Consider the following 25182-nt stretch of genomic DNA (forward strand, 5'->3'; position numbering starts at 1 on the left):
TTAGTCACATGGTATTGATAGCAGGGAAGTGACAACCTTTCTCAGAGGGACAGTGTATTTCAGTGTTGTAGGATTAATCTTTGCAAAGTATAATAAATACTTATTTCTAATATTGCTGTTATCTTATTGTTTGCAATGAATATTATTCATAGAACTGAGTTAGTGCAAATCATAGAATTATAGACTGGTAGAGTTGGAAGGGACCTCCAGGGTCATCTGGTCCAACCCCCTATTCAGTGCAGGATTCACTAAATCATCCCATACAGATGTCTGTCCAGCCTCTGTTTGAAGACCTCCATTGAAGGAGAACTCACCACCTCCTGTGGCAACCTGTTCCCCTCATTGATCATCTCACTGTCTAATATCTAATTTGTGTCTCCTCCCTTTCAGTTTCATCCCATTGCCTCTGGTCTTTCCTTGTACAAATGAAAATAGGGCTGATTGCTCTGCACTATGACAGCCCTTCAGATATTTGTAGACAGCTATTAAGTCTCTGGTCCGGAAAACAAATTATAGCATACTCTATTTCAGTGTGAAGTCAATGGAAGCCGTCCAAGCCACGAACGGACCACAGATTCCACAGGAAAGCAGGAGTTTTAAAAAAAAAACAAAAAAAAACTGCACTGCGCATGTGTGGCGGTGCATAGGCTGGCGCTTCCACACATCCACAGTGAAGAAAAAAAAGACCTTGACGGGTAAGCAGAAGACCCAGACGGGTAAGCAGTGTCCTCGGCCGCAGGCAGGGTTTGATTGCGCTGTGGGCTCCTACATGCGGAATCCGATCTGCCTGTGGACATGAAGCCTTAGGCCTCATGTCCACGGCTAAAATAAAATTTTAAATCTGGAGCGGATCACCCGCAGTGTGATCCGCGCCCCATAGGGATGCATTGGACACCCGAAGGTAATTAAATACCTTGAGGCGCGGATTGCGTGTGTGGGAAATCACCCGCAGCATGCTGCATTTTAGTGCGGGTCTCCCGCGGGGACGGCTCCCACAGGCTTCTATTGAAGCCTATGGAAGCCGTCCGGATCCGCGGCACACCCGCAGCTGAATTTCTGCTCTCCGGCGCGGGAGAGCAGGAGTTAAAAAAAAAATAGGGTGCACGGCGCATGTGCGTTGCACGCTGCCGGCGTGCCGAGCACATCCGCCGGGCCGAAGAAAGAAGATTCGGCCGTGACGGAGGGAAGATCTGCAGCGTCCAGACAGGTAAGTAATTCTTTTAGGCCCATGACCCGCGGGAAAGGAGGGACCCGCTGCGGGATTCTGCATGAAGAATCCACGGCGGGCCTGATTTTCCCTGTGGACATGAGGCCTTAGGCAATCGTAGAGTGAAAATCAGGTTGCTTATTTACTCTCATACCGGTATTACTTACATTACTGTATTCCTAAATAAACTTTTTATATAGCATGTCCAATCAGGAACAGGGCGAAGCTAAAACAGTGACTGTATTGCAGGAGCTGGGAACAAGGCTAAGGTGATGCAGGGGAGCTGTCTAAAGGGCTGGATGGCTCAGCAGGTAGAGCTGCCACCAGGAGTGCAGGAGCTCCCAGGTTCGAGTCCTGAGCCACCATCTTGTCTCCTGAAATTGGTAACCGGTACTCCTTCTGGTTTCCTGGCTCGATCTCATCACCGTGAGAAGCAACAGAGCCAGATCCATTGTCAACTGAACTGAATTTGTTGGAGATGGGCTTGGCTTCTCCCTGGGTACTGGGGTAGTCAGTCATCCCAACCTCACTAACCACTGGGCCTTAGGCTTGGCACACATGGAAGCACTTTCATGGATGGCCATTTATTTAAATAGATGCCATATAATGCTATACTTCTCCTGCAGAGAAAATGTATGAGTAGAGTAAAAAGTCTGAGAGGAGAGCTTACCTCGATCCAATAGCACACATTAAGTTCCATAGGCGCATGGATAGAAGCCATGGGTTCACAACTTGAGGCTGCCTTCGCACTGGCGTAAAAATTGTGTGAGAGTTGTACGTTGCGCAACGCACAAAACTGAACCCCATTCTTTTGAAAGGGTTCATTGACATTAGCGATGTTTTCCTGCATGGCACAGAGATTCTATGCAGCAAACATATCGCCGCATGTCCTATTTAGCTGCGACTGCAGTGGCGGGGATTCCCTTCATCCCCAAAGTGATGCAAGGCTGTTTTCACATGAAAATGCCTCGCATCCACAGGGGTTTAACATGGTGACAAGTCCGTTGTTGGGCCATGAATCACGGCCCGATATTGTATTCACCGGTGTAAAGGAGCCCTGAAAGGAGCAGCAAGTCAGAAGAATTCCAGTACCGAACCGTGGATAAAATAAAAAGTAACTTTTCTGTCATCAATACATTAAATGTATGCAGTAATGTCCTGATTGGGCCATAACTTTATTTACCGCTGACAGACCTTCATGATGGAGTTGTAGTACCAACACGGGATAACTAGGACTTTTATACTTATTAGTTTTATTCCTGTTTTTGTGAGCAGAGTAAACAACTCCTCCGCTCCCCCCCACCCCCACCTCAATTTTGCCATTTCTTTTCATGACGCTCGCTGTGTGGGATAAATAATATGCTAATTTCATCATATGGATTGTTAGGTTTTCTGTATTACAAATTCTGTGAACTATTTTTATTTTATCCATAATAAATGTTCTGTCTTTTAAAAAAATATTTTGGAACATTCACATTTTTTGGGTGCCACTTAGGCCTTTTTCACATGCCCATATGCGTTTCTATGCTCGCCAGATCGTGCCATAAAATCATGTGAAAGAAAAATGGCTGCAACCAAGCATTTATTTGTCCATTCACACAGGCGGCTGATGCATATCGGGAAAAAAATAAGCTTCAACGAGGAAGTCCCTGCTTCCCAGAAATCTGCGGAATGACTACTAATGCTTAAATGGGGTTTTCCAGGGAGAATACTGCTGATGACCTATCCTTAGATTGGCTGTGGTCTGCGCTGACCTCTGTGTAGTGACCGGCGCTTATAACTGAAGGCTGGGGTCTCATTAAAATCAACTGAGCTGTGCCTGCAGTTACAAGCGCCGGCCACTACACAAAGGTCGGCGTGGAGACTTCTGGTGCTTCCGCTTAGACTTCTGTGTATTTGCGGTTCTGACAGCATGCGCCTGTTCTGCTGATTCGCTCGGGGTCCCGAGCGACGGACCCCAGCCGGTCAACTATTGCTGACCTATCCTAAGGATAAGTCATCAGTAGTATTCTCCCTGGAAAACCCCTTTAAATAGAGCAGGTGTAATCTTTTCCCCAGCGTTGTATACCGGAAAACTCCTTCTTCCTCCTTCCTTTTCAGCTCTCATAGAAGTCTATGGGAGCTTCCAGCGTATCTCGGGAAAAGATAGGGCAAGACCTAGCTTTTCATGCACCATATAAAATCTTCATGGCTAATCTTCTTTCACGTAATTTTTAACCGCGATTAGCTGAGTATAAAAACGCATACTATTGTGTGAAAGAGGCCTTAAACCTCATTTGCTACTTTTCTACCCAAGCCCCAACTTATCCAGATCCATTTGCAATTTCCTTGCATCCTCTCCTGTGGTAATTTCTTTACATAGTTTTGTATCATCCGCAAATATTGCTATTTTACTGCACAATCCTTCTCCCAGGTCATGAATATATGTTAAAAAGAACAGGGCCCAAAATTGCCCCCTGTGTACCCCACTAGTGACAGTGACCCAATCAGAGTATGTACCATTTATAACCCCCCTCAACTTTCTATTACTGACCAGTTACTTATGCACATTCTCACCCAGACCAAGCATTCTCATTATATGGGAATACTGTGATCTTTGGCGCGTGTCATGTCCAAAGTCTTCATGTAGTTCTGCCCTTAAATAGAAAATCCATGGTTCAGCTGGCCACATGGGGCCAGATCATGCCAGTCCTTGGCGGGCAGTGAATATATGATGCTGCCAGTAAAGCATTAGCGTGGTTTGTCTGCACTTGCAGCCAGTAGGACCGTCTCTCCTCAGCCTTAGGGCTCACGCACACGGGCGTATGAGGACTGCGTATTACATGCATATTTTTCACGGGCATAAGGGCTTCCTCAGATGCCATGTTTTCGTATTGCTATGCAGGCATGAAAATCAAGCCTGCAAAATGTGACACTAGTGTAGTTATTATACGTGCAAGGAAAACAGGGCAGGACCCATCTTTCAGCTTTTTTTCCGCAGCCAATAGCCCAAAGTTTAAACAGGAAAAAAAACCAACTTCTGACAGGTTCATGCGCAAATATGCCTCGCAGCGGCGAGCGTATTTGCGCATGCACACATCCGAAGAAGCCCTAATACGCAGTCCCAAAAGGACATTGATTTACATTGGGCCATTTAGGCATGTGTTTTACATGTGTGAAAAAAAACTTAACATGTCCAATTTTGTAATACGCCCATTATAGGCTCTGAGGTTTTAAAATTCACATGCATGTTAAACTGTTCTGTGTATTACGAGTGTGAAAAATATGCACAAAATATGCCGCCCCCCATATGCTCATGTGAGCAAGCCCATAAGCCACTTAAAGCAAGTTTTTTTTTTAAGCCATATTTGATCCGTGTTTTGCGGCCTGCAATACGAAGCTAATGTAAATCCATAGACTGACTTACATGGGTGTATTTTTCACAGAGCATGCGCTACTTGTGACAGTTTTGATATAAAATATGCTAAATACAGTCTATGGACAGTGATTAAAATCTAGATAATACAGATAAAACCAGAATGAATACATATAGAGATGAGCAAGCATACTCGCTAAGGGCAATTGCGCGAGCGAGCATTGCCCTTAGCAAGTACCTGCCCGCTCGAGACAGAAGGTTCGGGTGCCGGCGGCGGGCAGGGAGCTGCGGGGGAGAGCGGGGCGGAACGGAGGGGAGATCTCTCTCTTCCTCCCCCCCCCCCCCCGCTCCCTCCTGATGACTGCCGCTACTCACCACTCCCCCGCGCCGGCACCCGAACCTTCAGTCTTGAGCGGGCAGGGGAGATACTCGCTAAAGGCAATGCTAGCTCATCTCTAAAATACAATTTCATTTGTATTTGCATTCATTTTTATTATTCTCTATTTTGCAAAAAACGGAGTCGTATTTGCCCAGTAAAGAATAAAACCAATGAAAACAAATGTAGAGACAAAAGCAGACCGTGTGCGGATACCGTTTTATCTGTAATATGGCCATATTATGGATCCATATTACGGACAAGTTACAATACTCTTGTGTTAAGCTGTCCCAGAGTGATATCACATGAGTGCTAGCAGCTGTGCTACTGCTCACGTTCTACTCAGAATTACCAGGCAGATCTGGTAATTGGCGCTATAACACGAGTGTCAACGGCACATCTGTAATAGCAGCCTTAGGCTAACTTCACAATGGCGAGTGCGATATCAAGCTGTGGATCACAACCCGATATCGCACTCGCCAACATGCGATTTCCCTGTGGATTCAAGGTGTTTTTTTTATCAAAACTGCCTCGCATCACTTTGTGGAAGTAGCAATGCAATGCGAGAGTTTTCAGTGGGAGTCCTCACATAGCATTGCGGTGCGATGCGGTAAAAAAATTGCTCATGTGTATGACCCCAATCAAAAGAATGGGGTTCAAGGTTTGTGCGTGCCGCAATGCACAAATCTCGTGCGAGAATCTCACATGTGTGAAGTCAGCCTGAGGGCTTATTCAGATGTGCGTATATCAGACAGGTTTTTACGCCCGTCCAATATATGCTGTCCCTCCCACTCATTGGCTATCTGCTTCTCTTCTCTCCTCCGAGCGGTTTGCAATGGAAGTGGGCAGGACGGCGGTGGAGACAAGCTCTCGCTCTCTTCCCGCCCCTTGTCCATAGGCAGCAATGGGAGTGGGCGGGACAGAGCGGAGCTTAGCTCCGCCCCCTCTTATTGCAAACGCAGGAGTGGAGAAGAGAGGCAGAGAGACGGTAAATGCTTAGATGGAAGCGTATATCGGCCGGCCGTGAAAATGCTGGCCTATATATGCTCATGGAAATAAGCCCTAAGGGTTTTCACAGGGGCGTATTTCCGCGGCATGAAAGCGCTCGACCAGGCGCTTCCACGCCGCCCCCAGCAGCTGCATAGATTCCTACGGGAGCCTATGCTAGCAGCGGGACAAGGGAGGTGGGAGGGAGTTTAGCAGTTTCTCCTCACCACCCCTTTACTGCTGTTTGCAATGGGAGGGGTGTGGCGGGGTTGAGCTAAGCTCCACCCACTCCCATTCCTGGCTGCTGACTACAGGCGGGAGCTTAGCTCCCCCCCTACCCATTCCCATTGCAAACGGCCGCATGGGAGGATAGAGGAGGTGAGCCGGCGAAGGGAGGGAAGGGTGAATGTCTCCCTATGCCCCATGGCATTGTGGCCTCAGCGTATATGTGCCGGGCCCTATCCCATTCAGGCGGTTTTATGGGGCCGGCGGGCGCACATAAAACGCCTACGGCCGTGTAAATGGGCCCTTAGGCCTTCAGCACACCAGCATTTTTTACGTGCATAGATCGTTAAAAAAAAGGCCCTTTTAAATGGAACGATTTGTTCAAAAAATCACAGCCAACGATCAAAAGACGAATAATAATTTGTTTGCTTCTCATTCATTGGTCATTTCATGCAGGCATGAAAATCATTGGTTCGTTCACTAATTGTTCAGTTTAAATATGCGTGTGTGACGCACTCTCTCCGTATAATTTAATGGCTATTTAATAAGCTTCATAGGGTCCAGCTGTCTTCTTTTTCCTGCATTTGCAGTGTCACACCTATTCAGTGTGTATTTGCGCGCCTCCCATAGACTTCCACGGTGCACTTTCTGCGCAATTGTGCATAAAAATAAACCAGCGCCTATTTTTTTTGTGCGCGCTCAAAGCTCTCTCATTAGAACAAAACCATTGATATCAATGGGTTCTATTCTCTGTATTGCACGAAAAAAACATGTGTAAATACTGTCGTCTGAAGAAACCTTAACGCCCAACGATTACCATTCATTTATGCTCATTTGAACGCTTTTTGAATGCTAAAAGGACCTTAAGGGCTTTCACAAATACACTCGCTGCAATAGAGCGCATTTGCCCATGAACAAGGGTCTGCAGGGTCACACCCTTCCCCTTGATTTTTTATAAACCTGCCTCAGGCCTCCTGCAGACGGCCAGGTCGGATCCCACTGCGAGAGGGATGCGTCCCGTACCCCTGCAGTGAGCCTGCGGCTCACCTACTCCTGGCGTCTCTCCGCTCTGCTATGTGCCAGCTGCCGCCCATCCGGCACATGTGCAGAGTGCAGCCGGCGAGGCTCGCACAGAAATAGGACATGCCACGATTTGTTTACCGCGCGTGTTGTCACATGGTTAAATCGCGGCTTTCTGCATAGCATTGCATTATCTAATGCAGTCCTATGGCAGCAGGCATTGGTGGAAATTCAGCGGGAAATCCCGCTGCAGAATTTCCGCCTGTGTGCAGGGGGCCATAGACTTCTATGGCAGCTTTCTGCATTACACGCAGAAAGATAGAGCAGGTCCTATCTTTTCTCACACACAGGAATTGCAGGCGAGAAACACGCTCATGAGAACGAACCTATTGAATTCAATGGGTTTGCATCATCACATTTTGTGGGCGTGAGTTTCACGTGAGCAAAAACATGCGCAAACACATTTGTCTGTTTCAGCCCTAAATGCTGGTAATGAGTTTATATGAGTATCCTGCGCTGCAGGCAGATATCACTTATGATCTTTTATCCTTCATTTTAGTATCCAATTTCTTCATTAAAAAGATGTTTGTCTTAGATTTTCGACTTTCCAGAACAAGAAAGCTTCAGGATGACAACTCTGTTTCTTCCACTACACAAATGTATCACTTTGCATGTTGCCATTGGAATAAACTATGCCAGCCAGTGCCTGTTGCATATTACATGTCTGCGCTGTATATAGCCGGGAAGCAGATATCCCTGCATCCTCTCCACATCTCCATATATATCCCCCAGGTCCACACAGGATAATAACCCTCCACCAGGCAGGCACACACCCTACCCCCTTACTGCTTTCATGGGGAGGGGCATTTAATACACACAAATGGGCAGGAGAGGTGCAGCCGAATAAGCCCGGGGGCAGGGGGTGGATCAGGAGCTCCTCTCCGGAGTGCGGACACACAGCCCCATACACACCGAGCTCCACCAGCGGAGGGGATGGCATCACCCATGCTAGAGGTAAGTTCCAGCCGGGCACTCTGTTCTGCGCGCATCTGGATGAGCTTTGCGTTATGGCGCACGGTAGCGCACAGACATGCGAGTTAGGATGAAGCAGGTGAATGGGATGTGCAATATTAGTACATACTGCATAGCATTTAATATCACACAGCAGAGAGTGCAGTCTCTAAGGGGCAGTAGATAGCATTATAGTGAATTACAATAATCACTTCTGGATTATATATATATATATATATATATATATATATATATATATATATATATATATATATATAAACTTCATTATATTTTAGTTACTTTATTGTATTATATCTCATGTTTAAAAAAGGGCAAATTCACACACAGCAGATTAATTGCAGATCTTTCTGCAACTGAGATATCTCTTCCCTTCAGATTATTTAAGATAGAAGTTTCGGAAGTATCTGTTGCTTCTGCATATACCCCGTATGCACCGGTTTTTTTTTTAGGGTTATATAGTTATGGGTAATGTACCATATTTATTTCCACACCATTAGGGCTCCTCCACACAGGCATATGCGCATTTGCACACACCTCAGCGCTGTATTTTTGTGGAGCGAACTATGTTTTTTTTGCGCACATATCAGCGTATTTTACTGTACTTTTCCCGTCCTCAGGGCATGTGCATTTGCACGCCGCAAACTAGATGCACAACTTGAAAAGGCTAACTAGTTCCAGATGTGTCATTTTTTCAGCGGAATTGTGCAGCGCATTATGCATCTCTTTGCGTATTGCGCACATTTGTGCACCCACCCATTGACTTCTGTGGGGACCTTTGATGCGCAAATGTGCAGAAAAGTAGAGCATGCTGCGTTTTGTTTTTTTTCCGACCAAAATGCACATGCAGAATACGGAAATGTGAACTAACCCACTGAAATCACAGGGTTCTATTCTCTACATATTGCGCAGACAAATACGCCCGTGTGAAAGAGCCCTTAATTCTAAAAAACAGTATTCATCTATGATCTGCCAACCTCAGATTCATGGGATGCATGTTTTGTGTGTCATGATAAGGAACACACCAACAGTGCTCTTATTCACACGGGCAAGTGCAATATCAGTCCAAGAATCTCAGATCGATATCGCACTTGAAAAACTGCGATTTCATTTTTGTGATTGTGAAGCGCTTTGTGAGAAAAACACATCACAATTTTCAAGTTTTCACATTTGAAAACTGCATGTAGTTTCAATAGTAGTAAAAAAATATATATATATCGCATCCCACTTGCATGAAAATCACATAGAAGATAATGGCTGTTTCTGGAACAGAATTGCCCAACAATAGGATTTTTGACATTGCGCTGTTGGTGTGAGCAAAAGATTTAAAAAAATCGCTCGTGTAAACTAACCCATTGAAATCCATGGGTTATTCTTCCATGCGAATTCCGTCCAGAACGCAATCGGATAGAACTCTTGTGGGAAAATCGTTACTGTAAATGCAGCCTTAGATATTCATCACTACTAATACAGATGTAGCAACGCTTTTCTTGAGTGTGATAGCTTACGGTGACAAGTTATCTTAAGCCATTGAAAAGCTATTGTCACACAATCGACACAAAAAGTGTCCATAGTAAAGCTATTGAATGGTAAACAAAACGTGGCACAGAAAGTTATCATAATGCATTGTCTTAAACTCTGCTACATCTGTATCACTACATCTGTAACACGCCCCATGTTTAATACTGCTGCAACCTCATGTTATAGCAGTTGACATACTTGAACAGAGTCATTTGTGTAACAATTTATCTTGCGCAGCCATTGAAGGATTAGATTGTCACACATGTATCTATATTTGTAATACAAGCTTAGAAAACTACTTGGGCTGTTGGTATTTGATGAGGAAATTGGTGCTATATATAATATTTATATACAATCTCTCCTGTTTTGCTACATTTCTCCATATTTTTCAATATACAGTACTGTGCTGTGGATGTGATAACACCTGTGTGTATGATATAACACGTCATACTATAAGCATTGCTACATCCTCATTGGTTCTGTCTGCAGGGTAAGTTATATGTACCAAGTAGGATACTGGGAATTACAGTGAGTTCTTGACAGAGTCTAGCTGCAGTAGGGTTAAAGTATCAAAGGACTCACCATCTGAGAATCCTGTCTCTCCTCTCAACCAGAAATGAGGACTCAGTTTGCGGATTTAACCAGAATGGGAGTTTGGGTCCGGAAACAACAAAGTTTATTTTATTTTTTTTTTCTCCCCAAATCCTCCAAGGGGAATATATATTCCTAACTGTGGTTAGGAGCATTTTCAAAGGGAAGCACAAGGAAGAAGCCAGTTTAACCCAAATGTTCCCAGAGATGAGCAGTGTTGAATTAAACCACTCTCATTTCTAATTTCAGCAATGCCACAATAACAGATACTTGCCAGGACTTCTGTTAGAAACTTCTGACCACAATTCGGAGCCATTTGTTTACTTTGTATTGCTTGATGTTTTTTAGATGGCTTCCTCAGTATACTTTGATTTCCTTTACATAGTGAAGTCTTTTATGGATTTAACACAGCTATAGAAGGTAGAAATGAAGGTGCAGTCCTTGGGGGTCTTCAGGTGCTTTAGCAGTTGGATGTTAGGGTCATTTCAGACGAGACGATTTTTGTTTGAGTGAGTGACATCATTGCTGGCTCATTTGCTCTCATGCAGCCTGTTTAGACAGGCAGATACATCATTGGTTTGCTCAAACAAGATTTGTTCCGTCTTTCACATTCGCTGTGACTGAGATGGACTGAACGAGCGCTGTTTAACACGAACGATTAGTGAGCGAGCCAACGATGATCTCTTATGTCTGCAGAAAATGAACGACGAACGAAAAGTGAACGATTATTGTTCACTTTCAACACAAGCCAACGACCAACCGAGAAAGCTTATCATTCGCTTTCGCTCATTTGAATGAATTTTGGTTTTGAACGATATTCGTTCTGTCTTTAAGCACCCTAACGTGTCCGAATAATTGCTAGAATTATATCATGTAGTTGGAAGGGACACCCAATTATTGGAAAGGTAAGGGCTTTATATGAAAACAATGGGAACAGATTTCTTCCTAGCAATATATTCCTGCATGTTAATAAGGAGCGCTTACTAATATCCTGATAAGGAATTACTGTGGTGACACCTGAGGAAGGAGAATTGCAATTGTACACCACCTTAAAAATGGGAAGCCCTGCTAATATTTCATGGAAATAACTGCTCAGATCGTTATGATCAGGTTAGCAATAGAGATGAGCGAACGTACTCGGTAAGGGCGATTTCGCAATCGAGCACCACGATTTTCGAGTACTTCACTACTCGGGTGAAAAGTACTAGGGTGCGCTGTGGGTGAGGGGGGGGGGGGGTTGCAGCGGGTAGTGGGGGGAGAGGGAGAGAGAGAGGGCTCCCCCCTGTTCCCCGCTGCTACCCCCCACTCCCTTCTGCAACCCCCCGCCCCACAGCGCACCCGAGTACTTTTCACTCGAGTAGTGAAGTACTCGAAAATCGCGGTGCTCGATTGTGAAATCGCCCTTACCGAGTACGTTCGCTCATCTCTAGTTAGCAACTCAAAGCAATAATTGGTAGATCTTCACATTTTATTATTGGGAATTCTGATGGTAATAAATAAGGTTTAGATACGGGGGAGTGAGGTAGCTGCATGCACAGAAGGCCTAATACCAAATTATATCTCATATTTCCACACCGGACTGTGATATAACTCAGCGCAATATGGAATATCTAATGCTTCAATCCTGTGACTTGTATGAAGACATCAAAGAAAAAAAAAATCTTTGTGGTAAATTTTTGTGGTAATCTTTGTGGTAAATACAGGGGGCTGTATCTGGATTACATGTTATCTCGTATCCATAAAATAGGGGATAATTTGCTGACCGTGGGGGTCTCAGCTGTGATCTCAAGAATGGGGGTCCTTTAACTTCTCTGCCTGTAACTGCGCAGTCTCTTCTTTCCCCGCAGTGACATCAGAATGAAGGCGCTCCATTCATTTTATTGGGGCTGACATAAATACCCAAGCACTTGTAGTTCAGCTATCTCCTTAGTCCCATTGAAAGTGAATGAAGCGCTAGTGCGCTTGTGTGAGCAGCGCTCTATTTAGTCTCCTCCTCACTGCACTCCTCCCCTAGCGACCTCACTGCAGGGGGTACAGTAAGCCTACAGTGAGATGGCTAGGGGACACTGGACCCCTGTTCTCATGATTGGTGGGGGTCTCAATGGTGAGACACCCTCCAATCAGCATGTTATACCTTGTGGATAGAGGATAACTTTTGAATCTGGTACAACCCCTTGTAAATACAATGTTCTAGGATTCCTAAGTCTAGGTTCACAACACATTTAGGATCTAGGTTTGCATTTGCATCAGGAATAATGTGCCCAGTAACCAAAGATATGCCAAAAGAGAGTCCCATTTGCATTATACTTGGTATTTGTTGGGATACCTTTGCCCCATCTGTAGTGAAAAACCTAACCAACTTTTTAATGCAACTACATGAAAAAAATATGCTGTCATTATCTGAGGATATATCCCATTATTAGGACCTCCTTTCTTCCAGACCTCTCAAACATTAACATTAAAAGAAAAACAAAAATGTACTTTTGGGATGTCTATAATCCAGCACTGAGGACTGCCACTATCTTCATCTTTGCGTCATAACCAGGAGTTCTGCAAGCATGTATTGGTATACATTAGTAGCACTTCCGACGATACCTGTACTCTACAAAGGTACAAGATCTTTCCGTTGTGTCTCCCGCTGGATGCAGCTTCTAATGCTCAGCAATGTATTTGAGCTGCTGCATAGCAGAGGTCAATGAGCCTTCATAGATACATTGTATATACATGGTATAACTTCAGAAGTTTATAAGAGATCCCAACATGTACACTAAGTTTAGAAAGTTTACTTACTAAGTTTATGGTAAAAAGGAAAAATTTAGGTTTCGTTCACGTCAGCATTTTGGGTTCCGCTTTCCTGCTCCATTATGGAAGCAAGAAAACAGAACCCATTGGCTGAACAGATCCATCTTGACTATATTAGCATTTGTTTGGTTTCCGTCTGGCATTTTACAGGGTGAAATTGTCAGACAAGCATGTTTTTTTGCGTGCCTATGCGCGCTGAAAAAAATCTCGCCTATTAGTAACATTGGTTTCCTATGAAGTGTTCACATGTCCATTTTTATAGAGGCGCAAAAGACTCACGCCTGCAAAAGATAGGACATGCGAGTGCCAATCCACCCGGTCACACGCATTTTGCACATCCGTGAAGCACATTATTTTTTGTGCACATAAGTGCGCAAAAAAACACACTCGTCTGACCGAGGCCTTACAATGTAATTTCTTGTTGCAATATGGTTATACTTTTTGAGCATCCATCTGTCTCCACTTTAACATTTGTGTTTGTTAGTCTGTTTAAATGGAATCCCTACCTGAATGAATCCATCCTATGGTGCTGAACAGACCCCATTGACTATCATGAGGTCCGTCTGCTTTTTTCCTGCACTCTGGCATTTTCACTGACAAAATAGTGCAGCTTGCAGCCGTTCAAACAAGAATCCAGGAAGCTAAGGTACGGGCAGCTACTTGCCATGGTTTCTGTTCCTGAGAACTGGTAGTCCTTGGTGTGCATTGGTTATTTTCCTTCCCTTATTAATAAAATGGTGACCATATAGATTTTCTTTACTCCTGCAGAAACACTATTTTATCTATTATGGAAACTGTGCCACCACTAGTTGTCTCCGCCTTTGCCACCCCTTTCCCCTTGTGCCCCGTTCTTTCTCTCTGTACCACTGCCATCACTTTTAAACCCCCTCTCCCTTTCCCCATCTCAGCCAATTGGATTGAACTAGGTGTAGTAGCATATCAGGACTTCTGGGAGCATCTTAGGCCATAGACTTCTGTGTTGACACCTGCAGTAATAGCCAATGAGCTAATGGAAGCACTCACTGGTGCACTCCCTAACCAATCAGCACCATGGACGTAGGTTCATTGTTGTAATAAAGCGGTGTAGTGCTCGCCACCTGTGCCTACGCTGAGTCTCTCACTCCCACAGTAGTGACTCGCCGGCGGTCAGAGCTGGACTCGGAGCACCACGCCTGGCTGCTTTTACAGTTTGTGCAGTAATCATGATGTCATAATGACTAAGTGCTGGGGTGATGCCAGCAGGTGCCAGGATAACCGCTATCGCAGGTGGTGGCACAAAGTCAAAAAATGTTATTAATGAAGTTCAAGAATATTTTTTTTTTACTAAAGGGAACCTGTCCTCATCATAATCATCATAAACTAAGTTATTATGGTATTTATAGTTTAGGCGATGTGGCGTCCAAGGAGCTCTCATACTCGCCTAGTCCTCCAATGTTACGTGTTCCCTGGCAAATTCAGAGCATGTGCAGCAAGCTTCACTCTTTTCAGAAGGCTGTACATCCACTGCCATGAATACATAGCCATCTGAAAAGAGTCAAGTTTCTGGAGGAGACCACAGGAATAGGGGACTGGGTGAGTCTGAAAAGAGGACTCCACATCACCTAAACTATAAGCTTTATAGTTAATGACAGATTCCCTATAGTCCCCATAGGTAGTCACCTAGCTCCTGATCCTGTATACAAAGGTAGGAAAATAACCAATGACCACAACTCATAACTCAGCTTTCTGGCACATGTGGTTGCCTATACATACAGAACTATTAGGTTGCAATGCGGGAATTAAAAAAATGTATGCAAAAATGCGGATAGTCAAACCATTGCACCAATATATTTGAGGTATGGGAGGTAAGCAACTAAAACTCCTAATGTGCATAAAGTCACTACACCTAAATCATTGCACACAGGACATTAATAGCTAAAAAGAAAACCCATATTCCGTTTGTGTAGGGGATATTTTTAAATTCACACTTGGAGACTAAGGTGGGGATAGATTTGGGTGGGATCATAAAATATTAAAAATAAATTGTAGAAACCCAGTAGGAACATGCCTCAAATTCTGTGGATAATGAGCCGCCTCAGACGCTGGCTTAGCAAATATTAGCCAGAGCTTTGAGGTCTATAAAGCCCAGAATTCGTAGCAGAGATTATTTGTGGAAGACCTATATATAGGTTGGTATTATTCTACTTGTAAACATCTTGTAACGTAACCTGATAGGACAGTTAGGTGTTCTTCTCCCAGGTTTGCCTGCTGAAGGCATCCTCACACTTGTGTGTTTATATGAAAGCTTGCCCTGCGGTAATGGGGTATGCAGTTTTATTCATAGATTAAGCCAAGTTTGTACCTTTTTGCTGAACCCACAATTAACTGTTTATAGGTGTTGACTGTTGCTTCTTACAGCTTTTATCCCATATTATGTAAGAATTACCACTTGTTATACATGATACTGCCATGCAGGGATCCCGAAAGTGCTGAATGTGAAAGTAGTAGAGATGAGCGAGCATACTCGCTAAGGCAAACTACTCGAGCGAGCAGTGCCTTATTCGAGTACCTGCCCGCTCATCTCTAAAGATTCGGGGGCCGACAGGGGAGAGCGGTGAGTTGCGGGAGTGAGCAGGTGGGAAGAGAGTGAGAGAGATCCCCCCCCCCCCCGTTCCTCCCCGCTCTTCCCTGCCGCTCCCCGCCAGCAGCCAAATCTTTAGAGATGAGAGGGCAGGTACTCGAATAAGGCACTACTCGCTCGAGTAGTTTGCCTTAGCGAGTATGCTCGCTCATCTCTAGAAAGTAGTAATAATGGACATATTGCCACTTGACTCCCTATTATATACCCAATATCGAAGCATCATGAATATGAATACAATATGAATATGAACGCACTTTAAAAAAAATCCATTGGTAAGAAATAGTAGGAAAAAAAACAACCCACTACTCATTTCTTAAATGGTCTCCAAATTGAGCGCAGCTACCCCAGTCCCGGAAGCTGCTGCAGCGGTTATATGTTATTTATTGTACACATGACCATGCAGCCATTCCTAGGCTACGTGTAGAGTGAACGGCATTTAACCTCTTCTATCAGCTTCCAGGACTGGGGTGGCTGTGCTGTATTGGGAGACCTTTTAAGAGGTGAGTACTATTTTTGTTCTTTACTCTCCACCATTCCTTGCCCGAGGGTGGTTACACACAGGTTTTTGTGGCAGTTTTTTTGAACCAAAGCCAAAAGTAGATCCAGCAAGAAGAAGTCTTTCCTTTTATATTTCTCATTCCTTCTGAAACCACGTCTGGCTTTGACTGAAAACTGCCATAAAACCTATGTATGAAAAAACCCTTGGATTTTTTTAAAGTCTTGGAGAACCCCTTTAATGTGATAAGGACCAAGCGCAGTAAATATATGCACTTGGTCCTTGGCTTTAATTTTGCGCCATCGTAAATGTACAGCACAGATTTAAAGCTCTAGCAGGAGCAGTTCGGGTGCTCGGCTGTCAGAGACAACCAAGAACCCAAAGGTGAAGACAGCAGTGGTTTATAACTACTTCTGCCTATTCCTTTCCAGTTTACGTAGCGTTCAATGAGAGCTATATAGCAAATAGAGCAAGCAGCAGTTAATTTTATTCTACTCTATTGGACACAGTGATCATGTGATTGCCAGCAATCCCCAACATGGCAGAGCTGCTGGGTCTTAGTAGACTATTGTCACTATAGGGGGGTGATATCTCCTGTAACTTTGCATGCCCCACTTACAGCAGAAAACTGTGAGAAAAGAACTGTTTGGTATGGTGTTTCTATAATTTTGCTTACGTTTTTGTATAGCTTACCCCTAGTGAAACAAAAAAATTGAAAACAAATTTCTGTGAAAAAAGGTATTAAAAATACCACAATCTGTCACCAAAAAGCAGCAAAAATAGTTCTGGCAGACCAAGACAAAAAAACTGGGCCATAAAATCACAAAGTGTATGGTCCATTAGGACCGAAATACTCTGGGGGGGGGCTAATGAGTTTCTAGGATTACAATAATGGGACTGTTTTGCCACACTTGCGCACTGGCTCACTATCATTGCATGTGTATGGGTTGAAATACTGGTCACAGCCCATATACAAGACCGTTTCTGTTTCCGGGGTGTAAAAAGGAATATCCAGCTGTATATCTCGCTTTACACAATTTTTGTTGCTTCATTGTATATTGAAAACGTAGTCAACTGCCAGGTGGGCTGTGTTCATCAATGCCATAGACGACAATGGAGCGGCAGAGTGCATGCTCGACCCCACTCTAACTCCTACAATGGAGCGGCAGAGTGCATGCTCGACCCCACTCTAACTCCTACAATGGAGCGGCAGAGTGCATGCTCGACCCCACTCTAACTCCTCCATGGATTTTGTGGCTGCGGGGATTAGGGTCTTCCATTTAGGTGATCAGTGGGTGCCCCAATGGACTAACACTCAGTGATCTAGCATTTATCACCTATCCAGTGGATAAGTGATTGCTTCAGGCCAGTCTTAGCACATTCTTATTTGGAAGAGGAAAATAACCTCCATGTAATTTAGAGACCATGGGTTTTGCAGAATGAATTTTGGGAAATTGAACAAGTAGTAGCAGTTGTGAAGCAACAAGTGGAGAGCCAGATCTTGGCCACCCCTGAGACATTTTGTATTTATGTAAACAGAGGTCCTCTTGTGTGTCTTGTAACCATACAAATATACATGGGCAGACCCTTTGGCAGAGACCACTAGACACAAGTGCAAATAAAGCACAGCTGACTGCACAGAGACATTACAGCCCTAAATAATATACTGAGTAAATGCAGTTGGATACAGTTTCATATATACTCAAAAAGCTTTACTGCTCAATAAACTGAGCAATAATGGAAAGGGGGCAATAAGCTAAAAGCCAAGAGAGAAACCACTGAGAGAACTGTGCAAGTTATTACAAGACATGTTGTAATAGAAAAAATATGGATTAGCGATTCCACCGAAAATGTAGTTCATTGTAGTTTAACTATCCCAAAGCCCTCCATAACCAGTGGGTGAGGTTGCTGTGATCCATAGGGGACACTCCTATAGAAATTTGTTTCCTATTGGTTTTATTACTTCAATCATAACTGATATAATAGAAGAAAAGTCAGGAGGTCGGAGAAGATAATTGATATGTACCAGTAATAGCACGTGACGCAATAGAAAAGCGCACTAATCTGTATATAGATTGGCCATACACTGCTTTTTTCCATGCAATTGGAGAACTTTTTGACCACAGATGGACATATAATGGAGTTATTTAAAGTTACAACTATTAACACTATTGAAGATTGTACCGGAATACATGACTAGGTAGTGTGATGTCATCTAATGTCAGTGGGCTGGAAACCCTTGCAGGTCTCTCATTTGGTACCAAATTGTTGAAGCCCAGTCTAGGAATGGGCTAGCAAGAGGGATGGCACAAGGAACATGAGTCCCTGCAGCACTGTGGTACTGCACTAGGGGGTGATGGACAGCGAACGCTTGGTCACAAGGGTTTTACTACATAGGGAGCGTAAAAGGTTGAGGTAATGGGTCTTGACCACATGTGCAGTACTGCAGTTGCTTGCAATGAAAACTTTAACGCAAATGTTAAACGGTAGTGTTTTCTTTGGCCATTGATAGTCAACCAGCATCAAGATATCGTAAAGGTCCATTTACACAGGACGACTGTCGGGCAATCCCTGTGTGTCCGCGCACCCGTGCTGTCACACGGGAGCTACTGGTGCTGGCTCGCTCGCGGAGCGGCCAGTAAGAGGGCGGAGCAATGCAGGAGATTTCTATCTTCTCAATCCTCATTGAGATAACACAGCGGCTGTTCACTACTGAGCGGCCGCTGTTTAAACTGAACGATGAGTGATCAGCTGATCGTCCATCGTTTATGCAGTGTGAATGGACCTAAAGACGCAACAGATTGGCACACTCTCGCTAAGCAAGACTCGTCAAAATAATAGTGCTGCCCTTACACAGCATATCTGCCAAGTGGAGACTCCGGTGCTCCCTGGGTAAGCGTGGCTCTACTTGTCTGGTTTTCAGAGCAGGCACCGATGCAGAGTATCTGCCCACAACCATAGTCTTCTCGCTTTCCATGCTAGACACACAAGCCCCTCCTCTTATAACCTACCGCCATTCTTGCAAGAGGATGCTTCCCGGCTCTGTCCCAGATATCCCTTCTTAACCTGATAAGGACCAAGTGCTATAAATATACAGTGCTTGGTCCTGGGCCTTAATCTTACACCATACTAAAAATATAGCACAAGATTAAAGCTCCTGAAATCTAGCAGAAGCAAGTAGGGTACGCAAGTGTCAGTGATAGCTGAGGACCCAAAGGAGAAGACATAAGTAGTTTTTAACTGCTCAATGAGAACTATGTAGAGAATAGAGGAAGTAGAAGTGCTGATTCCATTATTCGACACTGTGATCGTTGGTGACCCCCACATGGCAGAGCTGCAGGGTCTTAGCAGAACACCAATTAGCTCTACCAGTGACTACACTATAGACCCATCGCCCACGCCAAGCTAAACTTTCGCCATAGCTGCCCTGTAATCCGAGACTATACAAATTATATATCAAAATGTCCTAAATAAACCAGGGAACCCATTCCTGTGCTTTATTTTAGCATAAATTTACTAATTTTTTTAAATAGCTATTAATTAAAAATATTTTTTTTCCATCTCTTTGTATGCATTACCACTAATAAAACAAGAGAAAAGAAATCCAGTAAGAAAAATAATAATAAAAACACAGCAAAAATAATTTTGCCATCCAAAGAAAGAATACAGGGCCATAATAGCACCACTTCATAAAATCACTAGAAAGTGACGGGTCCTTTAGACACTGGTCCTGTGTGAAGCCAGTCTAAGGCCTAAGCCCCAATGTCCACGGGCAGATTTGATTTGCGGGTGCCCCACACGGAAGATCCGCTTATCAAGCCGCCCATAGGGAATCATGGGCGTCCGCAAATAAATTAAAGCATGCAGATTTGTTTTGCAGACCTTTGGGTCCAGAAAACAAATCGCAGCATGCTCCATTTTATTGTGGTTTCCACACGGACGGCTTCCTTTGAAGTCAATGGAAGCCGTCCGATCTATGTCATGCCCACAGCTGACACTGCGGACGGGCCGCAGATCCCACGGGAAAGCAGGAGATTAAAAAAAGAAAAAAACTGTACTGAGTATGTCCGACGGTGCGCCATGAGGATCATGCGCAGTACAGTGAACCCGGAAGTGGAGGGATCCATGCGGACGCCGTCACCAGGCAAATGCAGGTACACATGGGTCACCTGCCGCGGGCAGGTACTCATGTCCATCCGATCCACCCATGGACATGAGGCCTAAGGCCTCTTCCATGCGGGCTGCAAAATCTCGCTACAAAACGCATGTATGTGAGACTCATGGTTTCCAATGGGTTCTTTCACATTGGAACCCATTGGAAACCATCAGCTTCACATACAAGCGTTTTGTAGCGATGATTTCGTAGCGAGATTTTGTAGCTGATGTGAACGAGGCCTAAAACTTTTTTGTTTTATGTTATGTACTTAAATCCTTTTGTATCTCTTGACTTTATATTGATGGCACTCTGGAATCAATGTAAAATATATAATAATAGTGGATATAGACTACATGTGCTCCTTTTCAGGCTATGCAAAACAATCATCAAGTTAGAAGGCATAACTCTGCAGTACTACTTTTTCCTAGACAGACATTAATACACTTTATTTTTCAAAAATTTCCTGTATAACAGTTGCCAATTATATCCCCATACAATTGTGTTGTGAAATTTGATAGGGTGAATTTTGACCCCAGGAAGTATTCCAGGGCTAAAGGGGTTATCAAGCAACATGTATTTTATTCTTCTTTCCAAAGCTGCTTAGTTTGCTGTGAAAACGTAAAAGACTTAATCACGTCACCTGATCTCTCCTGTTTCAGTGGGGCCCGGTGCACCGCCACCCTTTACTTTCTGCTGCAGCAGCGTGATGTTCCAACAACAGGGACGTGACTGCTACCGTTAATCACTGGCTTAAACAAGCTGTTGATTGCTTGCAGTGGTCACATGTCCCTGTTGTCGGAACATTATCCTGCAACCGGGTACCAGGCACAATTGGAACGGAGATTGGGTGAGATTAAGCTGCCTTTTATGCCTTTACAGCAAGCTGAGTAGCTTTCCAAAAATTTGTTTGCTGGATGACCCCTTTAAGTGAACAAATGTACAAACAAGTCATAGAGCCAAAAATAATACATGGTAAAATCTGGAGGTATACTGCCACGGGCTTCTTTGATTCAACCCCATACTGGTATTCTTGATTGGTTCAAATGCTTACAGACTTTGCATTTCAGAAAATGCATTTATATTTATTAAACTTTTTGAAAAGTAATAATTTTTGCCTTTTGTTTTAGGAAGAAGCCCGGTATGTTTCTAGCCCCTTAGCAATGCTAACTGCTGCCTGCAATAAGTTTGGAGGCTCAAGTCCTATTAGGGATACTGCACCATCGTCGAAAGGTGGAGGAAAGAAGAACTACAGTCCAAGTAACGACTTTGGTGCCTCAAAACTGATGGGTGATGGATATTCCTCTGCATATTTGGGAGGAAGTAACTTAATGACACCCTGTGGGACACCCCCTGCTCCTTCAAGTTATGCAAGTGATTACGGATCCTTTTCCCATTCTTTTTCCACTTCCTCAGGGTGTCAAGAACCTAAAAGTCTATCAACAGCAGATTGTGTTCCAGGGGTATACACATCTCTAGATGTAGGACATCCTTATAGTTCTTGGTATAAAACTGGAATCCATCATCCATCAATCTCTGGTTCACCCCCTGGCACAGGAGGAGCTTGGTGGGATATGCATTCAAATAGTAATTGGCTGGGCAACCAGTCACAAACAGAAGGGCTAACTGCATCCGTGCCACCTGTGACAAGTCCTACAGGTATGAGCAACCAATATAGCTCTGAATATACCACTCTGACACCTGCAACCTATCCTGTGGGATTTCCATCTATATCTCCTTCCTCAAGTCCTTCTCCATCTGCTCATCTGCTCTCATCACCTCAACACTCCTTGGGCCCTGACATGTATAAGCCAAAACTTCTGACAGCTAGCCCATTGCTTGAGACACCAGGGCCATTAAAGCCCCAAAGAGCATCCTCCTACGGGAGCACTGGACGTCCATCATGCGACTGCCCAAACTGTCAGGAGCTCGAAAGGTTAGGAGCTTCTGCAGCAAGCCTGAAGAGAAAGCCTGTGCATAGCTGCCATATTCCGGGCTGTGGTAAAGTATATGGTAAAGCGTCGCATCTCAAGGCTCATCTCCGATGGCACACAGGAGAAAGGCCTTTTGTCTGCAACTGGCTGTTCTGTGGCAAGCGATTCACACGCAGTGATGAGCTTGAGCGCCATGTACGCACCCATACACGGGAGAAGAAATTCACATGTCCTCTCTGTGCAAAAAGATTTACACGCAGTGATCATCTAAGTAAACACCAGCGCAGTCATGTTGAGCAAAATAGCGCCAAGGAAGGCACCATCCAAGGAGATGGTGGAGGAGCAGCTGTAGAGGCCCCTGGAGATGAAGGATCTGGAGCAACTGAAGCATCCACTGTTGGTGGTAGCCAGGATAGGGCATCTAGTAGTCCAGGCCAAGGCGGATTACTAGAAATATGAAGAGAATAACTAAAGTGACTCTTAAGGAGCTGTCTGGTGCTTAAAAATATCCCAAGAGCTGTTGTTGCAGTACAGTGCCATCTGCTTCACCATGGTAAAGAGCCATTAAACCTGCAATGGGGCCCAGCAACCTGTCGCTGAGTATATCCTATGGCAAAGGAGCCAAGAAGCCACCAACTTATTTTAACCATGTGTTACGAGTAGGACAATGTAATAAAACCAGATTGAATCCCTTCCCTGGTTAATGGAACTCTGAACTATGGCAGTAACACACAATCTGATGAATGATCTTAACATAGAGCCACCCATTTCTTTCAATGTCCGTATTGTTTTATTATACTTTTCTCTGGGGCTCTGCCCTCACATTCCACAGATATGCCCTATGGAGAACTTAAGGTTCTTGTCTACCTCTTGGTGAACATGAAGGTTTCTATGCAGGTCAGTTTTTAACCCACTAGTTTCTTAGTACTATTTGATCCGAGTTGCACTTTTCAACATTGCACTAAGACCTCCTAGACATACTATTAGTGGATAAAGAGCAAACCCATGAGTATTTTTGTGATCTAGAACATAAATGGGTTTCAGCTCCTCCAGTTACTAAAAAAAATAAAAAATACAGTGTATACATAATATATCTGATCATCACTCAAGATACAGAATTATGTTGTGAACCTAAGATGCTAACAGTCTATGGGCTATATATGTACTCAAGTACCTGAGTCTTGCCTCGGTGATATCACTAGTTGCTGTTGAGTTGACACATTGGGGTAGATTTACTATTGAAAATTCGGCAAATTTAGAACGTGGCTCTGTGGAAAAGAGGCACGGCCTAAATGCAACACTATACGCCAAAAATTGTACCAAATTTTGCTCCAATTTTTGTTGTAAATGAAGCTAACTCATAGATGGTATAATGGTAGACTAAACAGTCTAAAGATGCGTCACATATACCATCCAGCATGAGATACTGTGATAAATATGATACAGGAACAATAAAAACAAGCGGCGCTTTGGAACCAATGTAACTTAAACGGATACACTTCTTAAACACTTCTGAGGCCACTCTCCCTGAGTGAGCTTGAGAAAGGAATGGAGACCGGTCTCTGAAACGCGCTGCATTAATTCTGTGGTATTTGCTAATAAACCTTTCCTTGAACCATACTTGTGCATCACGAGTCCATCCAATCTGAAAATTCTTCTTTGGTGCGACAGATCTGGAGACAAGGGGTGTCCTAGTGTGGGCACTGTACATCCTCTCTGAAGAAAGTGTTTTACTTACCAGGGTATCCATTTAAGTTACATTGGTTCCAGACTCGTGAGTGCTGGTTGTTTTTTGTTGTTCTAGTATCTTATTCTGGCCTAATACTCTTCCATTCCGAGGGATGAACTAGCGCCCTCCTGATGCGGATGTCCCAGGTGGAGGGGAGACTGTGGATCTACCCTATTTTTAAGGCACACTAGAATCCATGGGTTATGACTGCCCCTTTGCTTAGGGTACCATCTATACACCTAGCGAGTCTTGCCTGATAATATATTCTCTATCTCTGTATTGTTTTCATTGGGAACTATCTGCTTTTAACTGTAATAAATCTGGTGCATTTAAAGACTGTCTATCCTAAATTTGCACTGTCAAATTATTAGACAGAATAAGTAAATCTGCCCTCTTGTTCCAAATGGCAGATTGGAACAAAACCACAGACAAAACGGCGCGGCACGCTGTACTATTTTCAGTGAGAAAATGCCATGTGGCCCCAAGGATCCCATTGTATATACCTACAAGAATAATCCGTGCTGGATGAAAACGCAGTGATCTCTTTATTAATATATATAAAATAACAGAGGATCAATACATACAATAAAAATTATATAAGTGAGAGTCCCCTCCCCGCTCAACCCACCTCTATAATACATTTCATCACACCCCAAGTGTATCATTAAAGAAATACATTATAGCATATAAAGGGCCCAAGAAAATATAGAGAAATCTACTTTCAGTGCTATATTAGTATAAAGCTCCACAATAACCAACATTATCACCCAAGTATAAGTATAATACATGTATGTAGCCGCATAAAGTCCATAGTGCACATAGACATAAATAAGGAGAGAAACCCACCACAACTGACGCATGTTTCGCATTAGCTTCCTCTGGGGGACCCCAGAGGAAGCTACGGCAAAATGCAGGTCGGGTGTGGTGGGTTTTCTCTTCTCTTTTTATTTATATCCATGTGAACTATGCATTTTATGTGACTATATATATATGTATTACATTTATACTTAGGTGGTGTAAGTTATTGGCACTTTATTGTGGAACTTTATAATATAATACTGATATTATATTATATATATTTATTATATTCTTGGGCATTTTATATGCTATAATGAATTTCTTGAATAATTTTATTGA

At 43.7% G+C, this 25182-nt stretch overlaps 1 protein-coding gene across 1 annotated transcript; it reads left to right on the top strand.

Moving 5' to 3' along the window:
* The first annotated feature begins 8095 nt into the window (after positions 1-8095).
* On the top strand, positions 8096-23838 carry SP7 (Sp7 transcription factor). The gene is made up of 2 exons (XM_066584243.1): positions 8096-8184; positions 21513-23838. The coding sequence occupies exons 1-2, from the start codon at positions 8164-8166 to the stop codon at positions 22773-22775; spliced, it is 1284 nt and encodes a 427-aa protein (XP_066440340.1). The 5' UTR covers positions 8096-8163; the 3' UTR covers positions 22776-23838.
* Positions 23839-25182: the final 1344 nt, after the last annotated feature.

The sequence above is a fragment of the Eleutherodactylus coqui genome, chromosome 1 (genome assembly GCF_035609145.1).
Source record: "Eleutherodactylus coqui strain aEleCoq1 chromosome 1, aEleCoq1.hap1, whole genome shotgun sequence".
Classification (NCBI taxonomy): domain Eukaryota; kingdom Metazoa; phylum Chordata; class Amphibia; order Anura; family Eleutherodactylidae; genus Eleutherodactylus; species Eleutherodactylus coqui.